This window comes from Schistocerca nitens, chromosome 1 (genome assembly GCF_023898315.1).
Source record: "Schistocerca nitens isolate TAMUIC-IGC-003100 chromosome 1, iqSchNite1.1, whole genome shotgun sequence".
Lineage (NCBI taxonomy): Eukaryota > Metazoa > Arthropoda > Insecta > Orthoptera > Acrididae > Schistocerca > Schistocerca nitens.
This window is the reverse complement of record NC_064614.1, coordinates 966,961,356-966,980,261: the sequence shown is the minus strand read 5'-3', so window position 1 is coordinate 966,980,261 and position 18,906 is coordinate 966,961,356. Positions and strand designations below refer to the sequence as shown.

Sequence of the window (18,906 nt, the reverse complement as noted above, 5' to 3'; positions counted from 1 at the left end):
TGCGCTTAATAATTCTAGACACAAAATGGCACTATTTGTTCCTTGTTCCATCTATATCACATTCTCGCGTAATCATTCTTCTTGCAACCGCTTTCCCTAAGAGAGGGAGTAAATGGATGATTCAGTCTCAAATGTCACTGAATTTTCTCTTACCAAGACGTTATACAATTAGTTCTGTACGCGGAAGAAACGCTTAGTCTCAAGGACTGACGTCTAATGCAAGTACTTTGAATAACTTTATGATTTAAATTTAAAACTGAAAAAATCCATGTTTTCATTCATGTTGTAGTTCTGGGCACAAAATACTGTTTTTACACACAAATATGTTTCATCACAGTTGTGGCATCGTCAGTGGATTTTTCTTTTATTTTTCAGAAATGCATACATATAGATTATATTTAGGTTAGGAAATATGTTACATAGGATTTTGTTGTTATTTACATTCATTATCTTTTTCCACTCCACACTTGTCCTGTAATTATACGCCTATGACGTAAAATCGTATGAAAGTGTGAAATTAATTATGTTCCATATATGATCGATGCATAATTTCTAGTATGCCCATGTTGTCACCTAATAATCGTACTTACTGTAAAATAAATATTTCAGAAATGGAATGAAATTGCTTGTACTGGATAGATTTACTGTAACTTTCAGAGAGAGACTCGGAATGTGTAAACCAAACGCCACCATCATCTCTTAAAAAAAAATGGCTCTGAGCACTATGCGACTCAACTTCTGAGGTCATTAGTCGCCTAGAACTTAGAACTAATTAAACCTAACTAACCTAAGGACATCACACACATCCATGCCCGAGGCAGGATTCGAACCTGCGACCGTAGCGGTCGCTCGGCTCCAGACTGTAGCGCCCAAAACCGCGCGGCCACTCCGGCCGGCATCATCTCTTCACTTTAGACTTATATGTGCAAAGAAGGCACAAAGAAGCTGCAAATGAAATATGAATATCAAAAGAGTTGAAGGACTGTGAACTAAAGGAAATGAAGAATTACAGATGTATTTACATTCCTTGCTCGATCCCACAGAAGTTCCGAATACGGTTTTCGTTTGCTGTGGCTTCCTTGCGATTTCTGAAGATAATTCGAGCTGATTTTCGGTTGAGACTGTTAAGTAAGGAGAGAGGTAACGTTGAGGGTGGGTGCGTCGGCCACAGCGTTCTTGAAGTCCGCATACTCGCAGCAGTACGTGTAACCCTTTTTTTTGTCCCTCCGGTCATTGGCCGTCCAGGTTATCCAGCTGATCCTGGTGCATACGTCTCCGCAGATGTAGTAGTCAGAGCCAGGCCTTTCAATGTACGGATTGTTTACACCCAGGAACACAACAGCTCTCTTATTATCCTCTCTGTACACAATCTTCCAGAAGAGCTTCGGTACTGGGATGTAGTTTCTGCCTTTAGTATAAAGATATAAATCCGTCTCGACTTTGTTCACGTTCGGCAGAGTTGTGATACCGTGCGTACCCGTGTATATTTCCAGCTTGACGCGTTTTTTTGCAGCATAGGAACGTACATCTCCTTCCATGGTGTTCCAGTTGCCACCGTTGATTGTTTGCCACTGCGGCGCAGCGTTCATGTAGAAGAACGTGGCGTACTCCTGCGCGCCGAGAGAGAAATCAGATTTAGCAGCGAGGTGTCCTTTGGAAAGGAAGTAGTCGGTGTTTCGAGAAATGTACTCGGACCCCAGCTCAGGGTCCCCAAGCAGTTTGCCGATCGTCACGATCTGCGTGGCTCTTTCGTACTGTTTGTCCATGTCAATAGTGCCGAAGAACCTACCGTTCAACCACTTTTTTGGCCTGGGGAAACGGGTCTGGCTGCCCCGTATTTCGCGGACCATCGTGAAGTGGTCGTACACTGTTCTGTAGGAGCGAGTGTCGAAGCAGGCGTCGATGAGCGTGTAGAAGTCGGAGCCGACCTGGAATCCCAGCTGGATCTCCTGATACTGACTTCTGCTGCCGCACGATCTTTCCGGATTCCTCTCCGATGGCATCGGCTGGGACACGCATCCGAGATCAGCGAAGTTTTTGGACGTATTGCCGATGATGAAGGTGGTGCCGGAGAAGCAGGTGGCTGTCGCCAGCGGCTGTTCCGTCACCACGAGGGCGTTGTCGGGACACGCGACGATGATCTGCTGGTTCTTTCTGAGCAAGATCTTCCCCGAGGAGTCCGGCGTGACGAAGCCGTGCACGTCTTTGCTACCGCCGGGCTTCAGCAGCAGCGGCTGAGGGTAGGGCATCTTGGATTTGTTTACGTCCACCGAACAGCCTGTAATTTGAATAGAAATGTCATTTTAATTGCACTGATAAATTAGTTTCACAACAGGCTGCAAAAAGATTACATTATACTCGTACAATGCTGTCAAAGTATTTGCACAGAGTAATTCGCAGTTTATCACCGACATTAATTAAGTTTCCAGAATGAGATTCTCACTCTGCAGTGGAGAGTGCGCCGATATGAAACTTCCTGGTATACTAATGGTTCAAATGGCTCTGAGCACTATGGGACTCAACTGCTGTGGTTATCAGTCCCCTAGAACTTAGAACTGCTTAAACCTAACTAACCTAAGGACATCACACACATCCATACCCGAGGCAGGATTCGAACCTGCGACCGTAGCAGTCGCACGGTTCCGGACTGCGTGCCTAGAACCGCGAGACCACCGCGGCCGGCTGGTATACTAAAACTGTGTGCCGGACCGAGACTCGAACTCGAGATCTTTGCCTGGCAGAAGTAAAGCTGTGAGGGCGGGGCGTGAGTCGTGCTTGGGTAGCTCAGTTGGTAGAGCACTTGCCCGCGAAAGGCAAAGCTCCCGAGATCGAGTCTCGGTCCGGCACACGGTTTTAATATGCCAGGAAGTTTCATTAATTAAGTTACTTCAAATTTTTGTTGCAGTCAGAGCAAGGGTTTGCTGTCGTTTCATCTATAATCACAAAACGAGTTGACCTACTAAAGAGAGAGTGAAATATAATCAGATTTCAAATAGAATGTAATACACTGCTGGCCAACAAAGTTGTAATACCGCAAAGATACCAAACATCGAAACTGTAGTGTAATAGGAGGAATATACGAGTAAACTGGTCTGTTAGTTTCGTAATCGCAGTTATCAGCGACGTTAAATCGCTTGTGGTAACTCCGCTACTGGCCACATTCACAGCGCCAGCAGTCCAGCGTGAAGGGAATGTCGGTCCCCATCGAGTGAGCGCCAGAGACGCATTCTGCAGACTCGCGTGGAATAGTCCAGCGGATGCCCTCGCCTCGCTTAAGAAAGGACACCTTGTGAAGAACCTAGCAGACACTGAAAAATGTCCAGATAACGTAGGGACCCATGCAGACACTGAGATGGAGCGCAGATACAAAGCGCCAACAGTTCGCGCAGTGAGGCGTGTGAACTAAAAGATCCTCGGAGGAAGTCAGCGGGACGAAAAAAAATATTTCCTGGACATTGGTTACTTATAAATCACAAATGCCAGCAGATTTTTAGACGAACCCGAAACTTGAGACTGCTCAGGCCTCATGCAGAGATGTTGTTGTTGTGGTCTTCAGTCGAGAGACTGGTTGGATGCAATTCACCGTGCTACTCTAACCTGTGCAAGCCTCTTCATCTCCCAGTACCTACTGCAACCTACATCCTTCTGAATCTGCTTTGTGTATTCATCTCTTGGTCTCCATCTACGATTGTTACCTTCCGCGCTTCCCTCCAGTACTAAATTAGTGACCCCTTGGTGCCCCAGAACGTGTCCTACCAACCGATCCCTTCATCTAGTCGAGTTGTGCAACAAATTCCTCTTCTCCCCAGTTCTATTCAGTACCTCCTCATTAGTTACGTGATCTACCCATCTATAGCATTTTTCTGTAGTACCACTTTTTACTTCCATACTTGGCTACATTCCATACAAATACTTTCACAGATGACTTCCTGACACTTAAATCTATACTCGATGTTAACAAATTCCTCTTCTTCAGAAATTCTTTCCTTGACATAGACCGTCTAAGTTTTACATCCTCTCTACTTTGACCATCATCAGTTACTTCGTTCCCCAAATAGAAAAGCTCTTCTACTACTTCAAGTGTCTCATTCCCTAATGTAATTCCCTCAGCATCACCTGATTTAATTCAAACATTCCATTATCTTCGTTTTGCTTTTGTTGATGTTCATCTTATATCCTCCTTTCAAGACACTGTCCATTCCGTTCAACTGCTCTTCCAGGTCCTTTGCTGTCTCTGACAGAGTTACAATGTCGTCTGCGAACCTCAAAGTTTTTATTTCTTCTCCACGGATTTTAATTCCTACTCCGAATTTTTCTTTTGTTTCCTTTACAGCTTGCTCAATATACAGATTGAATTTCATCGGGGAGAGGCTACAACCCTGTCTCATTCCCTTCTCAACCACTGCTTCTCTTTCATGCCCCTCGACCGTTATAAGTGCCATCTGGTTTCTGTATAAATTGTAAATAGACTTTCGATCCCTGTATTTTACCCCTGCCACCTTTAGAATTTGAAAGAGAGTATTCCAGTCAACATTGTCAAAAGCTTTCTCTAAGTCTACAAACGCTAGAAACGTTAGTTTGCCTTTCCTTAATCTATCTTCTAAGATAAGTCGCAGGGTCAGTATTGCCTCACGTGTTCCAACATTTCTACGGAATCCAAACTGATCTTCCCCGAGGTCGGCTTCTGCCAGCTTTTCCATTCGTCTGTATAGAATTTGCGTTAGTAATTTGCAGCCGTGACTTATTAAACTGGTAGTTCGGTAATTTTCACATCTGTCAACACCTGCTTTCTTTGGGATTGGAATTATTATATTCTTCTTGCAGTCTGAGGATATTTCGCCTGTCTCATACATCTTGCTCACCAGATGGTAGAGTTTTGTCAGGGCTAGCTCTCCCGCGACTATCTGTAGTTCTAATGGAATTTTGTCTACTCCCGGGACCGTGTTTCGACTTAGGTCTTTCAGTGCTGTGTCAAACTCTTCACGCAGTGTCATATCTCTCATTTCATCTTCATCTACATTCTCTTCCATTTCCATAATATTGTCCTCAAGTACATCACCCTTGTATAGACTCTTTATATACTCCTTCCACCTTTCTGCTTTCTTTTCTTTGCTTCTGGGTTTCCATCTGAGCTCTTGATATGCATACAAGTGGCTCTCTTTTCTCCAAAGGTCTCTTTAATTTTCCTGTAGGCAGTACCTATCTTACCCCTAGTGATATATGCCTCTACATCCTTACATTTGTGCTCTAGCCAAGAAACTACGCTCACGTAATTCCAACAGTAATCCATGCTAGGCTTTGTTTTAGTTACAGCCGCTGGAGTTGAACATCTCCGCGATTCATTGCGATTGTTAAACGAATCTGTTACGAAAAGCACTGCTCTTCTGTAGGTGTTCTCTGTATCGACTATCATACTGTACATGTGCAGGGTCCCACAGTGTCGAGAAATATTGAAGTGTCAGTCAAGTAAATTACTTCCTTCCTGGCGGAACCACAGTTCCTCAGATGTAGCCCAATGGGTCAGTGTGGTATCTACCTTACCTAGATTAGTTTCATGTGGTCGTTACACTTTAACCTGCTTCGTATATTCCTAGACATTGGTTGGATGTGACTGCTTCCAACGCGTGTTAGGCAGTCTTGTAATCATATAACAATGCTCAATACTTTACATTTGTTAATGTTGAGGATCAACTGCCAGTCCCCGTACCAAGTAACGATCCTACGCAGGTCTGCTGAGGGAATTAAATTAGGAAATGAGACACTTAAAGTGGTAGATGAGTTTTGCTATTTGGGGAGAAAAATAACTGATGATGGTGGAAGTAGAGAGGATACAAGAAGTAGACTGGCACTGGCAAGGAACGCATTTCTGAAGAAGAGAAATTTGTTAACTTCGGGTATAGATTTAACTGTCAGGAAGTCGTTTCTGAAAGTATTTGTGTGGAGTGTAGCCATGTGTGGAAGTGAAGCTTTCGAAATGTGGTGCTACAGAAGAATGCTGAGGATTAGATGGGTAGATCACATAACTAATGAGGAGGTAGTGAATAGAATTGGGGAGAAGAGAAATTTGTGGCACAACTTGACTAGAAGAAGGGATCGGTTGGTAGGACATCTTCTGAGTCATCAAGGGATAACCAATTTCGTATTGGGGGGCAGCGTAGAGAGTAAAAATCGTAGAGGGAGACCAAGAAATGAATACAGTAAACAGATTCAGAAGGATGTAGGTTGCAGTAGGTACTGGGAGATGAAAAAGCTTGCACAGGATTGAGTAGAATGGAGAGCTGCATCAAACCAGTCTCTGGACTGAAGACCACAACAACAACAACAACAACAGTTTCTTAGAAGAGTCAACCTATGTACTACTTCTTGCTATCTATATCACTCGAAAATGGCTTGAATATAGAGTTAGAGGCATCCAAACTCACACCGAAGCTTGCTAACAATCGTTCTTCCCTCTTACTATTTGCGACTGCAACAGGAATGCGGAAGAGTTAAGGGTACACAAAGTACCAGCGCCGTACACCATAATGTAGCTTGTGGAGTACAACCGCAAATGTAGGAGTAAATGAGGAATAGATGGACAAGAGAAAAAAATGGAAGAGTAAGCTAAACTGCTGTGTCAAAAGTAAGTTTACATTGAGCTTCGGTTCCCAGTTTGGACTTAAGGCATATAGACACGGACGATAATGGAAAATGTTGGGGTCAGCACTGTACCTGCGTGTGTCTGCGGGGAGGCGTGTCCAGCCATGGCGAGAAGAGTCAGCAGCAGCAGCAGCAGGGCGGCCATCGCGGAGGTCTTCGGACTGAAGAGGCCGCCCGTCGCCACCCGCTTACATTGCGGCGCGTGTCTGCTATCGGGTAAAATTTCCGCAAGTGGCTTGAAGAAACCGCTTCTGGAAGCTGAGTGGACTTGGAAGGACCCACGGAAGCTGACTTCCTCAAATTTCGTCACATTGTAGAAGCAGCTTTCGCAAGTTAGACAAAACGGTTCCTAGTTCCTTGTTGCTGCAAGTTTTTGAGACACTTGCAGAAGTTTTGTGTGGACCCCACGTACTTCCAGTATTGCAGCACGTGTGGACCAGTGAAGAAACGCAGTGGATAATCGAAAGGATCAAGTGTTTCCCTGTACTGTGTGAAACACACAATGCGTGATTTTCAGAAGTAGGATTAAGAACAGGACACACTGTAAAATATTGCTGTAGAGTTTGAAGCCGTACACCCGGAAACACGTAAAAAAATCACATTTTGCTCCTCAGTATCTTCAGGCAACTGATAAAGTGTTGAAACGGAAAACTACACAAAGTGCAGATGATGTGCATAGAACTAAATGGGATTTATTTGATTCCGTTATACTTATGTTTCACGCCTACACACCAAGGGAAAGAGACAATAACTGGACAAGTGAAGCAGATTTAATATTCACTGAAAATGCTTATTATTACAAATGTATTCCTAACCTTTTTAAGGGGTCAAACAACGCAAAATAGAGTGTTTAAAATATGTTTGAAAATTTCCGGACTTATACACGTTTTAACAAAGAACGCAAATAATTTTAAACCCAGAAATTTTCAAAGCGGTTTGTGGTGTGCGAAACTTTTGAAAACAGACGAGAGCAAAAATTCCATTTATTCCCCCCTTCGTACATTTGTCAAGATTTACAAACTCAAAGAGACTGGCACAAACATCTATATATGTGTGCGGCACGAGCGAACGTTTCTTTCCCCCTCCAATGCCTCATCTGGAATCTGGACTGAGAAAATTTTATTCACTTACTGACTGGGTAAACTTCAATTCTCAAGAATATTGAAATTTTTTTGTGTTTCATATAAAAATTCGTTCTTTTGGCATTGCATGTCTCGTAAATGCGTTATCAAAAATGAAAATTTTAGAGCCTGGCGCCCCTGGAACAGTTTGTACCGACACCCATATATGGGTGCCTTTATGACTGATGTAGACGTTGACTTCTTTCTTGAGAGTTTCTATGACTGTATGATCTCCATACACACCATCTACGCTGTTTGGAAAATACCATATATTTTCAAAACCAGTGGTGGTTTGTTAACATTCTGTTCCGGAAAACACACTCAGTGATACATAAGAAATAAGGTAAACTGTGAAAGGAAAGAAAAAAAAATGATGGAAATACCGACCCTGTTCTTAACAGGCCAACTGAAACAATGGACAGCGCAAGTGATCGGCATCAGGGTTTTGTGTAATAAGTGGATCTGAACTGTATTGATTATCGCGACCATCTAGTCAAAAATCAAACTGAAACTGGTGATACAACATACAGTACTTTAAGTTTCTGAAGAGTGTGATAATACAACTGCTTAGTGGACGTGAGTTGAAGCAAATTTTATGTGCACACCATCAAAAGCAATTATTATATTTTCTTATAGCGACGAAGTGCATGATTCACAAGGCAACTATGAACGAAAACAAAATGTTTCTTGGATATTAAATTACGTCCTATGCCTGAGGTTTGTGAATGAATGCGTACCTGGGGTGGAAACTCAAATACAGAGTATCGTAGTTGACCTCAAGTATTTTCACTTTCATGGTGAACGTAACTGGAAGGTTGCAGCAGACTATATCGTGGCCGATAATGCAAAGTGACGGTACAGTCAAGAAAAACTGAAAGAGCGACGGACACCAGTGCAGTCTTATTTAAGCCAAGAGAAAGGAATTGAAAGGTAACTGACAGTCACACTGTTTTCAGTAGTTATTAATAACTGACAATCATTGAAATGACTGGCACACGGTTTTATTGCTCCTTACGGAGCCAAAGAGAGATTTGTATTTATCTGATTTATTGATTTGTATACCTAAAAGATGGTGAGCAGTGATTTCTGCCAATTGACAAGTGGTTGTCATTTCTGCAAAATATGATACACCAATGTTAAGGCTTCCTTGTTGTACATAGCGTCAATTTATGGCTCATCTCTTGCTTCTCGGTAGAAAACAGTTACCGAAAGTTACAGGTTTGAAAGTACTTTTTGTGGGTCTTTCGTTCATTGTTGTGTTTGCTTCTTTTTGTTACTTCTACTGCATATTAACTGAAAGTCAGGAAGTAGGTATCTATTTCCTGCTCTGATTATTACCTGAAGGGATCGGCCCGCTTGGGAAGTCAGGTTTCAAGATTTCTGTAGTTTCTATATATTTTATTTGATGTAAACTAGTACTTCAACCTTGTCTTAAGGAATGCTAAAAAGCTGCAAACAAACGATTTTCATTTTAATTTTAGAATAAATAAATGGAATGGCGAAACTACGCCATACGAAGTCAAGCCATTGCAATACGTTCTTACTGAGTGAGATTAGTGAGCACTTAGTAGAGTGATGAAATACGTAATCGGGGTTTGGTTGCCAGATTATGTTTTTATTAATATTGAGTCGGCTTTGTGTATTTTCTGGGTCGTTTATCTGTCATTAAAATAAAAAGTAACTTAACCTATTAATTTATTAAATTTCATGTTTCACCCTCTGGGGATTTAAGAGAGAAAATAGTTGCACTTGAACTCGCTCAGACCTATGACACAGTACAACACAGACACAATTTCAATTCTTTGACTGTGGCAATAAACTAGATTCCATGCTCTATAATGACAGTTCTCTTCGAACGAGCAGTTAGGTGGAACAATGTTGCAGGCTCTCACGAGTTACGTTTTGGCGCCATATTCTATAGAAACAGCTGTACAAAAATAAAAGATCAAAATAGTCTATTTTGGGTGCATACTGATGCTTACAAAAAATGGAATAGAAAATATTTCCCACTTGTAGTAACTTTCTGTGATGACGAAGATGGTACAGCAAATTACCTATTACAATTTTTTGAAGAACTGGATGACACATCAGAGTCTGCTACGAATATTACTACCAAAATATTTTGTAAGATGGCAAGAACTATGCCCCTTACATGAAGTCATTAAAAATCACCTAACTCACGTTGAGTGAACAGTAGGTCTGAACAAAAATGACTGACAAGGCACAATGCATCTTGTAGAGGGTATCGTATGGACATATTGGAATAATTAATGTCAGGTGATGGTTTCAAAGTAATTCACACGACATGAAATCTTTGCAGAAACGCTTCAATTTACTAGAGGCTAGTTTATCCCAGGGAAGTATTCAGAATTGACCGTGGCCGGCTGGGGAGCGACGAAGGGAAGCGACAATAGGCAGCTTAGGGCGTCTGAAGCTCTGAGAAAGCAGTAACAGGGCGCGGCCTCCAGCTGCCTTAAGATGAGTGACAGTGAGTGGGTGGTTGACCCCATGCTGGTGTACCGGGAAGCAGAGGGAGAACGCCTGTTGATAAATGTCCATCGTCCCGTTTTCAGTGAAAAATGCGAGAAAGCCGCGCAAAACTATGGTGAAGCGGTCAACAGAGGCCAATATATGCGTGTTCGTCACTATAGCAACTTCATGCTGAATTCACGGTCCGCAGAGTCTGAAGTAAATCAGGTGAAGAGCGACAGAATGAAATACACCAGCCTCCGATGGGAACGTAGGACCAAGGAATTTGAAGTACTCTCCTGGGAGTCAGAATTCCGGAAAAATTGGTGTTTTGTGCAGACGCTAACCTTGATGGGTGGCCTAGGAGGAGCTAAACAGCAGAAGTTGAGAGGAAGGGAAATTTTGTGGGAATTTGTTCACTTCCCAGAGCAGGCATTGGTCGGCGCTGGGAAGCGACGCATAATTAACGCGACTTGCGCTGCAATTGGCGTAAGTGATTTTGCTGGAGGGGAAACAGAGGCGAAGAGCGGACTGGGAGAAGTCTCCGTAGTGGTCTTCCATCCCCAGCTTGCCTAGAGCGCAGACGTGGCGTTCTTAATCAGCTTGCCTGAGTGAGAGTGAGCATCTCTGCAGTTTAGGACTTAGCAAACGGAACGAATGAGCTTGTAGATAGAAAGTTTTTGTTCAGCTATGTACTGAGTAAGATAGCTAGAAGTGAATAGACGAGCGCAGCCTTGCAGCACTACGAGGTCGGCCGACATCCACATAATGACGACGCCCCGCCATGCTGAATTCGGTGATATTGTTGGATCATGTCGGCAAAGTTTCCACGAGAGTTTCATGGGCCATGTATTGTAGAATTCTCCCCGCACTTCGCATTACGCCTGGGTCAGTCGATAGGAATTACTTTTGATTTATCGCTCTTTACTCCACGCAAATGCAGTTTATTACCACTGCCTGTTAGGAGAGGCATGTAACGTGATGATTGAAGGTCGTGAGTTAAAATAAATCTGTGTTAATCGACTGCATCTGTTTTCAATCAAGTAGTTGAAATCCCAAGTCACTTTCTTAATTAATTTTATGTTCAACATTTGCATCTGGTGTTCAATAGCTGAATATAACATCAATGTGCACCCCTTTTTAATTAAAAGGGATCAATTCTGAATCAATTAATGTCAACACTTCCACCGCAGTTCAATCAGGAGTCACAGGGCCTTTTTACTTTCTTTGCATTATCCGACATTGCGGCAGTTTTGCACTCTCTGTTGATCTGTTAGTCAATTACCTGGGGTGATCACACACCAAAAACAGATAAGTGACGGGTGGGGTGTTACAATTTGTTATATTTCGTTTGGAGCTTATTAATGTTGTTGCATATACTGCTCTCAGTGCTTTGGTCAATATTGGTCACACTTGCTTCATGTTTCAGAAGTTGCAAAATCTGAATTGAAATATCCTTAAAGCTAACTACACTTATCATGTCTCGCATAATACAGTGATATACTGTGTGAAATTATTGTCTTTCGATGTTGAAAGTGTTGTGCTAAAGGTCTTTGGTGAAAAATGGATCAAATGGCTCTGAGCACTATGGGACTTAACATCTGAGGTCAGCAGTCCCCTAGAACGTAGAACTAGTTAAACCTAACTAACCTAAGGACATCACACACATCCATGCCCCAGGCAGAATTCGAACCTGCGACCGTAGCGGTCGCGCGGTTCCTGACTGTAGCGCCTAGAACCACTCGGCCACTCCGGCCGGCGGTCTTTGGTGAATTTTCATTGAATGCTAAAAGGGTGGAGGCGATTAAAGAACACTTTGCTTTTGTTAATCAAGATATCATGCCGTTTTTCGCCATATAACAGTTAGGTGGGCAACTTTACTGCCAACTGTGGAAAGACATTTGTTTGACTGTAAAGTGATCAAAATGTATTTCTGCCAAGATGGTGTAATTAGTGCCATAGGCTTATTTGGTCTTTTGTCGCTAATGAAAGAAGTGGAGTGCCAGGGTCCTACGTATATTTTGTATATAATTTATTAAATTTATTTCAGAAACGTATTGAAGTTCTGTTATCCAAACACTACATCCCGTAGAATAGCATAATATTATGATTAAATTAAGAGGTTATTGATCCATGTACAAACGATTGTTTCTTTGGAGCAAAAGCTAATCAAGAAATCAAAAAACAAAATGAGGTTGAGCGAAACAAATTAAAGAATGCAGTTCTTGTAGCCTAACAAAGAGCCAAAGATTATCTTAAAAACTGGTTTAACTGCGAAAACTCTTCTTTTAAGATCTTCAGTTATATGGATGTAGGGAATGTAGGTCCTGCAGATTTAAAATATGTAAAGGCATCAAACACAAATTTATAAAGATAGTTCATAGAAAGAGATTCGCATACAAAATAAAATTTTACAGCAAAATACGGCCTCATGTGACAACGTCTGTATGAAAAGAGTCTTCAGTCACATGAAACATATATGGTCTCACGCTAGAAACAATTTGAGTGTCGATGTGGTAAAAGCAGAAGTTAGCCAAATGCTACGATTTTCATGGAACAACTAAAAGTTGCGGTCTGTAACTAGCAATAAAGTATATAACTTCAATGCTTACTAAGTTTTTTATTGTTTTCACCCTCAGCCCTAAGCTCAGCAAATCCTTTCGCTGGGAAATGTTCGATAATTTTGTCAGTCGGGCGACCTGTGGGGAACTTTCTCACTTTTATGGTTTTAAATAATGACAATATTTTAAATAAGTGTAGTCGTTGGCGTAACGGAAGTTGTGGGAATGAACAGAAACTGTCTTTAAAAATAAACCGAACACCGTGAAATAATAATCACGAATTTATAATACATCCTTCTATAATTCTACATTTCCACGCACATAATTTTCATCAAAACTACTTACAGAGCCCTACAATACCACGATCTAAACGATATTTCACGTAAGAATGTAATCTTCGTGTATCTTTTGTTTTTCGTTTCCTTTAAGGGATACGGAATTGTTAGGTGATTTAGGTAGGTACCTTTGGAAAGGCTATGTACAGTTGTCCGTAAGTGATGATGGGATTTGGTAAATACAGTCATGCTTTTTGAAGTGTTTGTTCCTGGGACTCCTTTATAGCGATCGAAAATGCAATTTCAGCAGCCAACTGCGTTCTTGTCGGTATTTAAGTTAGAATGAACATTCAAGATCGCAATAATATTTGTTTATTTACTGGTTTCGGCTTATGTAAAAACCACCTCCAGAATTTTTGGCCCAGTAAGGGTAGGGATAGCAAAGTTACAAACAGTATTATTATATATGGCTTTAAAATAAGTTACAGAAAGGCTGTAGTAAAAATTACAAACGGTACCATTGTATACGGTATTAAAAAACAGAGAAGAGTTATAGCGTTTACCCCTATGGCTGGAGCTGACGGCTCCTCAGTTGTCTCGTGATACCACAGTCATGCCTGATGCCTGTGGAGTCACAGTTTAAACAGTGGGCAATTCGCGCGCCGACTGTGGCTTACGTCATCACCAGCCAATGATAAACACTTCACAAGAGCTGTACGAAATTCGCACAGTAAGTTCTCGTAGCCCACATACGAGTACATAAAATGTTAACACATTATGATGCATAAGGCAAATAGTCATTTACGTTAAAATAAAATAAAGAAACAAAACAACAAAAGAAGCAGTGTAATCTATTTACACTGGTGTGAAAGACAAACACATCGTTCTTACTAATGTTTCGTCGATACGAATAAACAAGAGAATGATAATTATACGCTCACAGTTATTACATCAAGAGATAATGAGAGGTAAAATTACATCAAAAGATACGACCATTAAAATGCATACACGCCGTTGTATATTAGTGCTCCCTGGTATGAATTTATAAACGACGCCGTTGCCTAGACAACGTGAAGGTTAAGGTGGTCGCCGTCATATCATACAAATGCGCACTGAATAGGACGCCGTGGACATGGTAACGTAACGGACGAAGTGACTTGTGTAAATGCACGAACTAAAAATGTGTAACTAATGACATATGTTCAAACACCTCCCTAGTAATATGTCGACCAACAGCACACAACGTGTAAATTTGTCTATGAATAAAAAATGACGTGTGTAAATACGCCACCTAAAATGCATAATGTGGTTCAAATGGCTCTGAGCACTATGGGACTCAACTGCTGTGGTTATCAGTCCCCTAGAACTTAGAACTACTTAAACCTAACTAACCTAAGGACATCACACACATCCATGCCCGAGGCAGGATTCGAACCTGCGACCGTAGCGGTCGCACGGTTCCGGACTGCGCGCCTAGAACCGCGAGACCACCGCGGCCGGCATAATGTGTGGGATGTGTTCAAACACCTCCACAACAATATGCCAAGAAATGGCATATGACATGTGCAAAAGCACCACCTAAAACTCATAATGAACGGCATATATCCAAACACATTCCACATAATTATGTGCATATTTGTATATTTCACACTACTAGCTCAAAAATACCGAGATGAGAACTGCGTGCATAGAGTGGCAGTTGGCACCTGACAGCCATGGCACGTGTATGATATCCGACACGTGCCTGTCAGCAAAATACATGTGTGGCACAAGGCAGGGTAGGCATAAGACTGTTGCACTGTACATCTTCCCTAGGTGCCCGTGGTCCAGGTGTCGCAGCACATCAGAAATATGTGATGAGTGTGTATCACCTTCAGTAAGAACAAAAAATTATTCTATATTAAGAATGAAAAGGTGATCCAAATTATAATTTTGTGCACAATGTTTAAGTTGCTAGATATGTTTTAACAGTTATTGATAAATCGTACATATAGTCATGAGGAAACTTTCAAAGGCTAACCATGTCATCACAAATAACGCTGTTTACAGTAAGTTACAGCTTAAACGAGAGCACCTGCAAATCTGTCAGTGCTAGAATGATATTGGACTGTGAGTTTTACCCATTGGTGGATTTCTAAAATCCATGATGTAGTGAAGTCAAAGTAATACACTACAGCCATTAAAATTGCTACACCAAGAAGAAATGCAGATGATAAACGGGCATTCATTGGACAATATATTATACTAGAACTGACTTGTGATTACATTTTCACGCAATTTGGGTGCATAGATCCTGAGAAATCAGTACCCAGAACAACCACCTCTGGCCGTAATTGATACGCCTGGGCATTGAGTCAAACAGAGCTTGGATGGTGTGTACAGGTACAGCTGCCCATGCAGCTTCAACACGATACCACAGTTCATCAAGAGTAGTGACTGGCGTATTGTGACGAGCCAGTTGCTCGGGCACCATTGACCAGACATCTTCAATTGGTGAGACATCAGGAGAATGTGCTGGCCAGGGCAGCAGTCGAACATTTTCTGTATCCAGAAAGGCCCGTACAGGACCTGTAGCATGCGGTCGTGCATTATCCTGCTGAAATGTAGGGTTTCACAGGGATCGAATGAAGGGTAGAGCCACGGGTCGTAACACATCTCAAATGTAACGTCCACTGTTCAAAGTGCCGTCAATGCGAACAAGAAGTGACCGAGACGTGTAACCGATGGCACCCCATACCATCACGCAGCGTGATACGCCAGTATGGCGATGACGAATACGCGCTTCCAATGTGCGTTCACCACGATGTGGCAAAACACAGATGCGACCGTCATGATGCTCTAAACATAACCTGGATTCATCCGAAAAGATAACGTTTTGCCATTCGTGCACCCAGGTTCGTCGTTTTGTACACCATCGCAGGCGCACCTGTCTGTGATGCAGCGTCAAGGGTAACCATAGCCATGGTCTCCGAGCTGATAGTCCATGCTGCTGCAAACGTCGTCGAAATGTTCGTGCAGATGGTTGTTGTCTTGCAAACGTCCCCATCTGTTGACTCAGGGATCGGGACGTGGCTGCACGATCCGTTACAGCCATGTGGATAAGATGCCTGTCGTCTCGACTGCTAGTGATACGAGGCCGTTGGGATTCAGCACGTCGTTCCGTATGACCCTCCTGAACCCACCGATTCCATTTTCTGCTAACAGTAATTGGATCTCGACCAACGCGAGCAGCAATGTCGCGATACGATAAACCGCAATCGCGATAGGCTACAATCGACCTTTATCAAAGTCGGAAACGTGATATAATGCATACCTGATTATCACATTCTAACAAGACCATATGACTTTAAGACATACTTACCCAGCACATGAATGAATGGAAATTATGTTCAATGAATTTGTCAGCGCATATGGGGACTAATGGACTCAGATAGAGTATGGCTTTCTGGTTATCATTAAAAGGAAACTGTACCAAGCTCAAAAAAGACGAAGATTCCAGGAGATCCTGTTTAAAAGACTTTGTACCAAATGAAACTATGTCAACAATCTGTAGACAATGGACAAATTTACATATGTGTCATACATTCATCCTGGTGGTATGGAGCACATGCCTCTATACATTGGCAGATAAACAGAGGCAACCAGTGCAAAGTTAATGGAACTGGAAAGCATTATCAAGGCATTAGGTATAAAAAGGGGGATGCTGAATGACAGAATTGAAGAAGCCAATGGAAGACTGAAACAGATGCTCAGATTTACCCAGGCAATAGATATGGATGTTGTATCCCATCACCACCAGTAACTTTTCAGTATAAATAAGTTATACGCTATCTAGAAAACTGTTTAGCATAGAATGTCATGTCAACGACAAAGCATAAAGTTATCAAGTTGTGAAAGGCTACTTGAGGAACACTACAATACACTAAAATTAGGACAGTTGCTACCAGATCAAATATTTCTCAGGAACTTTTAAATCAGTAAATGAGTCTCTGGAGAGGCTCCCACAAACTGTGGATGAAGGCAGAAGAGTTGAAGAACAAGTAAACACCATGACGTATTACGTTAACAAACACGGTGATAGTACGTTTGACATCCAGTATGGGGTCAGCAACGTTGAGCCATATACCTACATCTACATTTACACTCCGCAAGCCACCCAACGGTGTGTGGCGGAGGGCACTTTACGTGCCACTGCCATTACCTTCCATTCCTGTTCCAGTCGCGTATAGTTCGCGGGAAGAACGACTGCCGGAAAGCCTCCGTGCCCGCTCGAATCTCTAATTTTACATTCGCGATCTCCTCGGGAGGTATAAGTAGGGGGAAGCAATATATTCGATACCTCATCCAGGATCGCACCCTCTCGAAATCTGGACAGCAAGCTACCCTCAACTGCAGAGTCTGCCACTTGAGTTTTCTAAACATCTCCGTAACGCTATCACGCTTACCAAATAACCCTCTTGGCGCTCTTCTTTGGATCTTCTCTATCTCCTCTGTCAACCCGACCTGGTACGGATCCAACACTGATGAGCAATAATCAAGTATAGGTAGAACGAGTGTTTTGTATGCCACGTCCTTCGTTGATGGGCTACATTTTCTAAGGACTCTCCCAATGAATATCAACCTGGCACCCGCCTTACGAACAATTAATTTTATATGATCATTCCACTTCAGATCGTTCCATACGCATACTCCCAGATATTTTACAGAAGGAACTGCTACCAGTGTTTGTTCCGCTATCATATAATCATACAATAAAGGATCCTTCTTTCTATGTATTCGCAATACATTATATCTGTCTATGTTAAGGGTCAGTTACCACCCCCAGCACCAACTGCCTATCCGCTGTAGATCTTCCTGCATTTCGCTGCAATTTTCTGATGCTGCAACTTCTCTGTATACTACAGCATCATCCGCGAAAAGCCGCATGGAACTTCCGACACTATCTAATAGGTCATTTATATATATTGTGAAAAGCAATGGTCCCATAACACTCCCCTGTGGCACGCTAGAGGTTACTTTAACGTCTGTAGACGTCTCTCCATTGAGAACAACATGCTGTGTTCTGTTTGCTAAAAACTCTTCAATCCAGCCACACAGCTGGTCTGATGTTCCGTAGGCTCTTACTTTGTTTATCAGGCGACATTGCGGAACTGTATCGAACGCCTTCCGGAAGTCAAGGAAAATGGCATCTACCTGGGAGCCTGTATCTAATAGTTTCTGGGTCTCATGAACAAATAAGGCTAGTTGGGTCTCACACGATCGCTGTTTCCGGAATGCATGTTGATTCCTACAGAGTAGATTCTGGGTTTCCAGAAATTACATGATACGCGAGCTAAAAACATTTTCTAAAATTCTACAACAGATCGATGTCATAGATATAGGCCTATAGTTTTGCGCATCTGCTCGACGACCCTTCTTGAAAACTGGAACCACCTGTGCTGTTTTCCAATCATTTGAAGCCCTCCGTTCCTCTAGAGACTTGCGGTACACGGCTGTTAGAAGGGGGGCAAGTTCTTTCTCGTATTCTGTGTGGAATCGAATTGGTATCCCGTCAGGTCCAGGGGACTTTCCTCTGTTGAGTGATTTCAGTTGCTTTTCTATTCCTTGGACACTTATTTCGATGTCAGCCATTTTTTCATTCGTGCGAGGATTTAGAGAAGGAACTGCAGTGCGGTCTTCCTCTGTGGAACAGCTTTGGAAAAAGGTGTTTAGTATTTCAACTTTACGCGTGTCATCCTCTGTTTCAGTGCCATTATCATCCCAGATTGTTTGGATATGTTAGGTGCCCATCCCATACATTTAAATAAGGATGCAGCAGAGGTTGAGAATCCGAAAATTGAG

The 18,906-nt window shown here is 42.3% G+C and overlaps 2 protein-coding genes across 5 annotated transcripts in view; both read right to left on the bottom strand.

Annotated features, from left to right (window-relative positions):
• Positions 1 to 18,906, bottom strand: part of LOC126195066 (uncharacterized) — a 284,997-nt gene that overhangs the window by 110,975 nt on the left and 155,116 nt on the right. The window lies entirely within an intron of this gene.
• Positions 323 to 6,869, bottom strand: LOC126195039 (uncharacterized). Its single transcript, XM_049933483.1, has 2 exons — positions 6,712 to 6,869; positions 323 to 2,278 (listed from the first exon to the last, which is right to left on the bottom strand). The coding sequence occupies exons 1-2, from the start codon at positions 6,782 to 6,784 to the stop codon at positions 1,125 to 1,127; spliced, it is 1,227 nt and encodes a 408-aa protein (XP_049789440.1). The 5' UTR covers positions 6,785 to 6,869; the 3' UTR covers positions 323 to 1,124.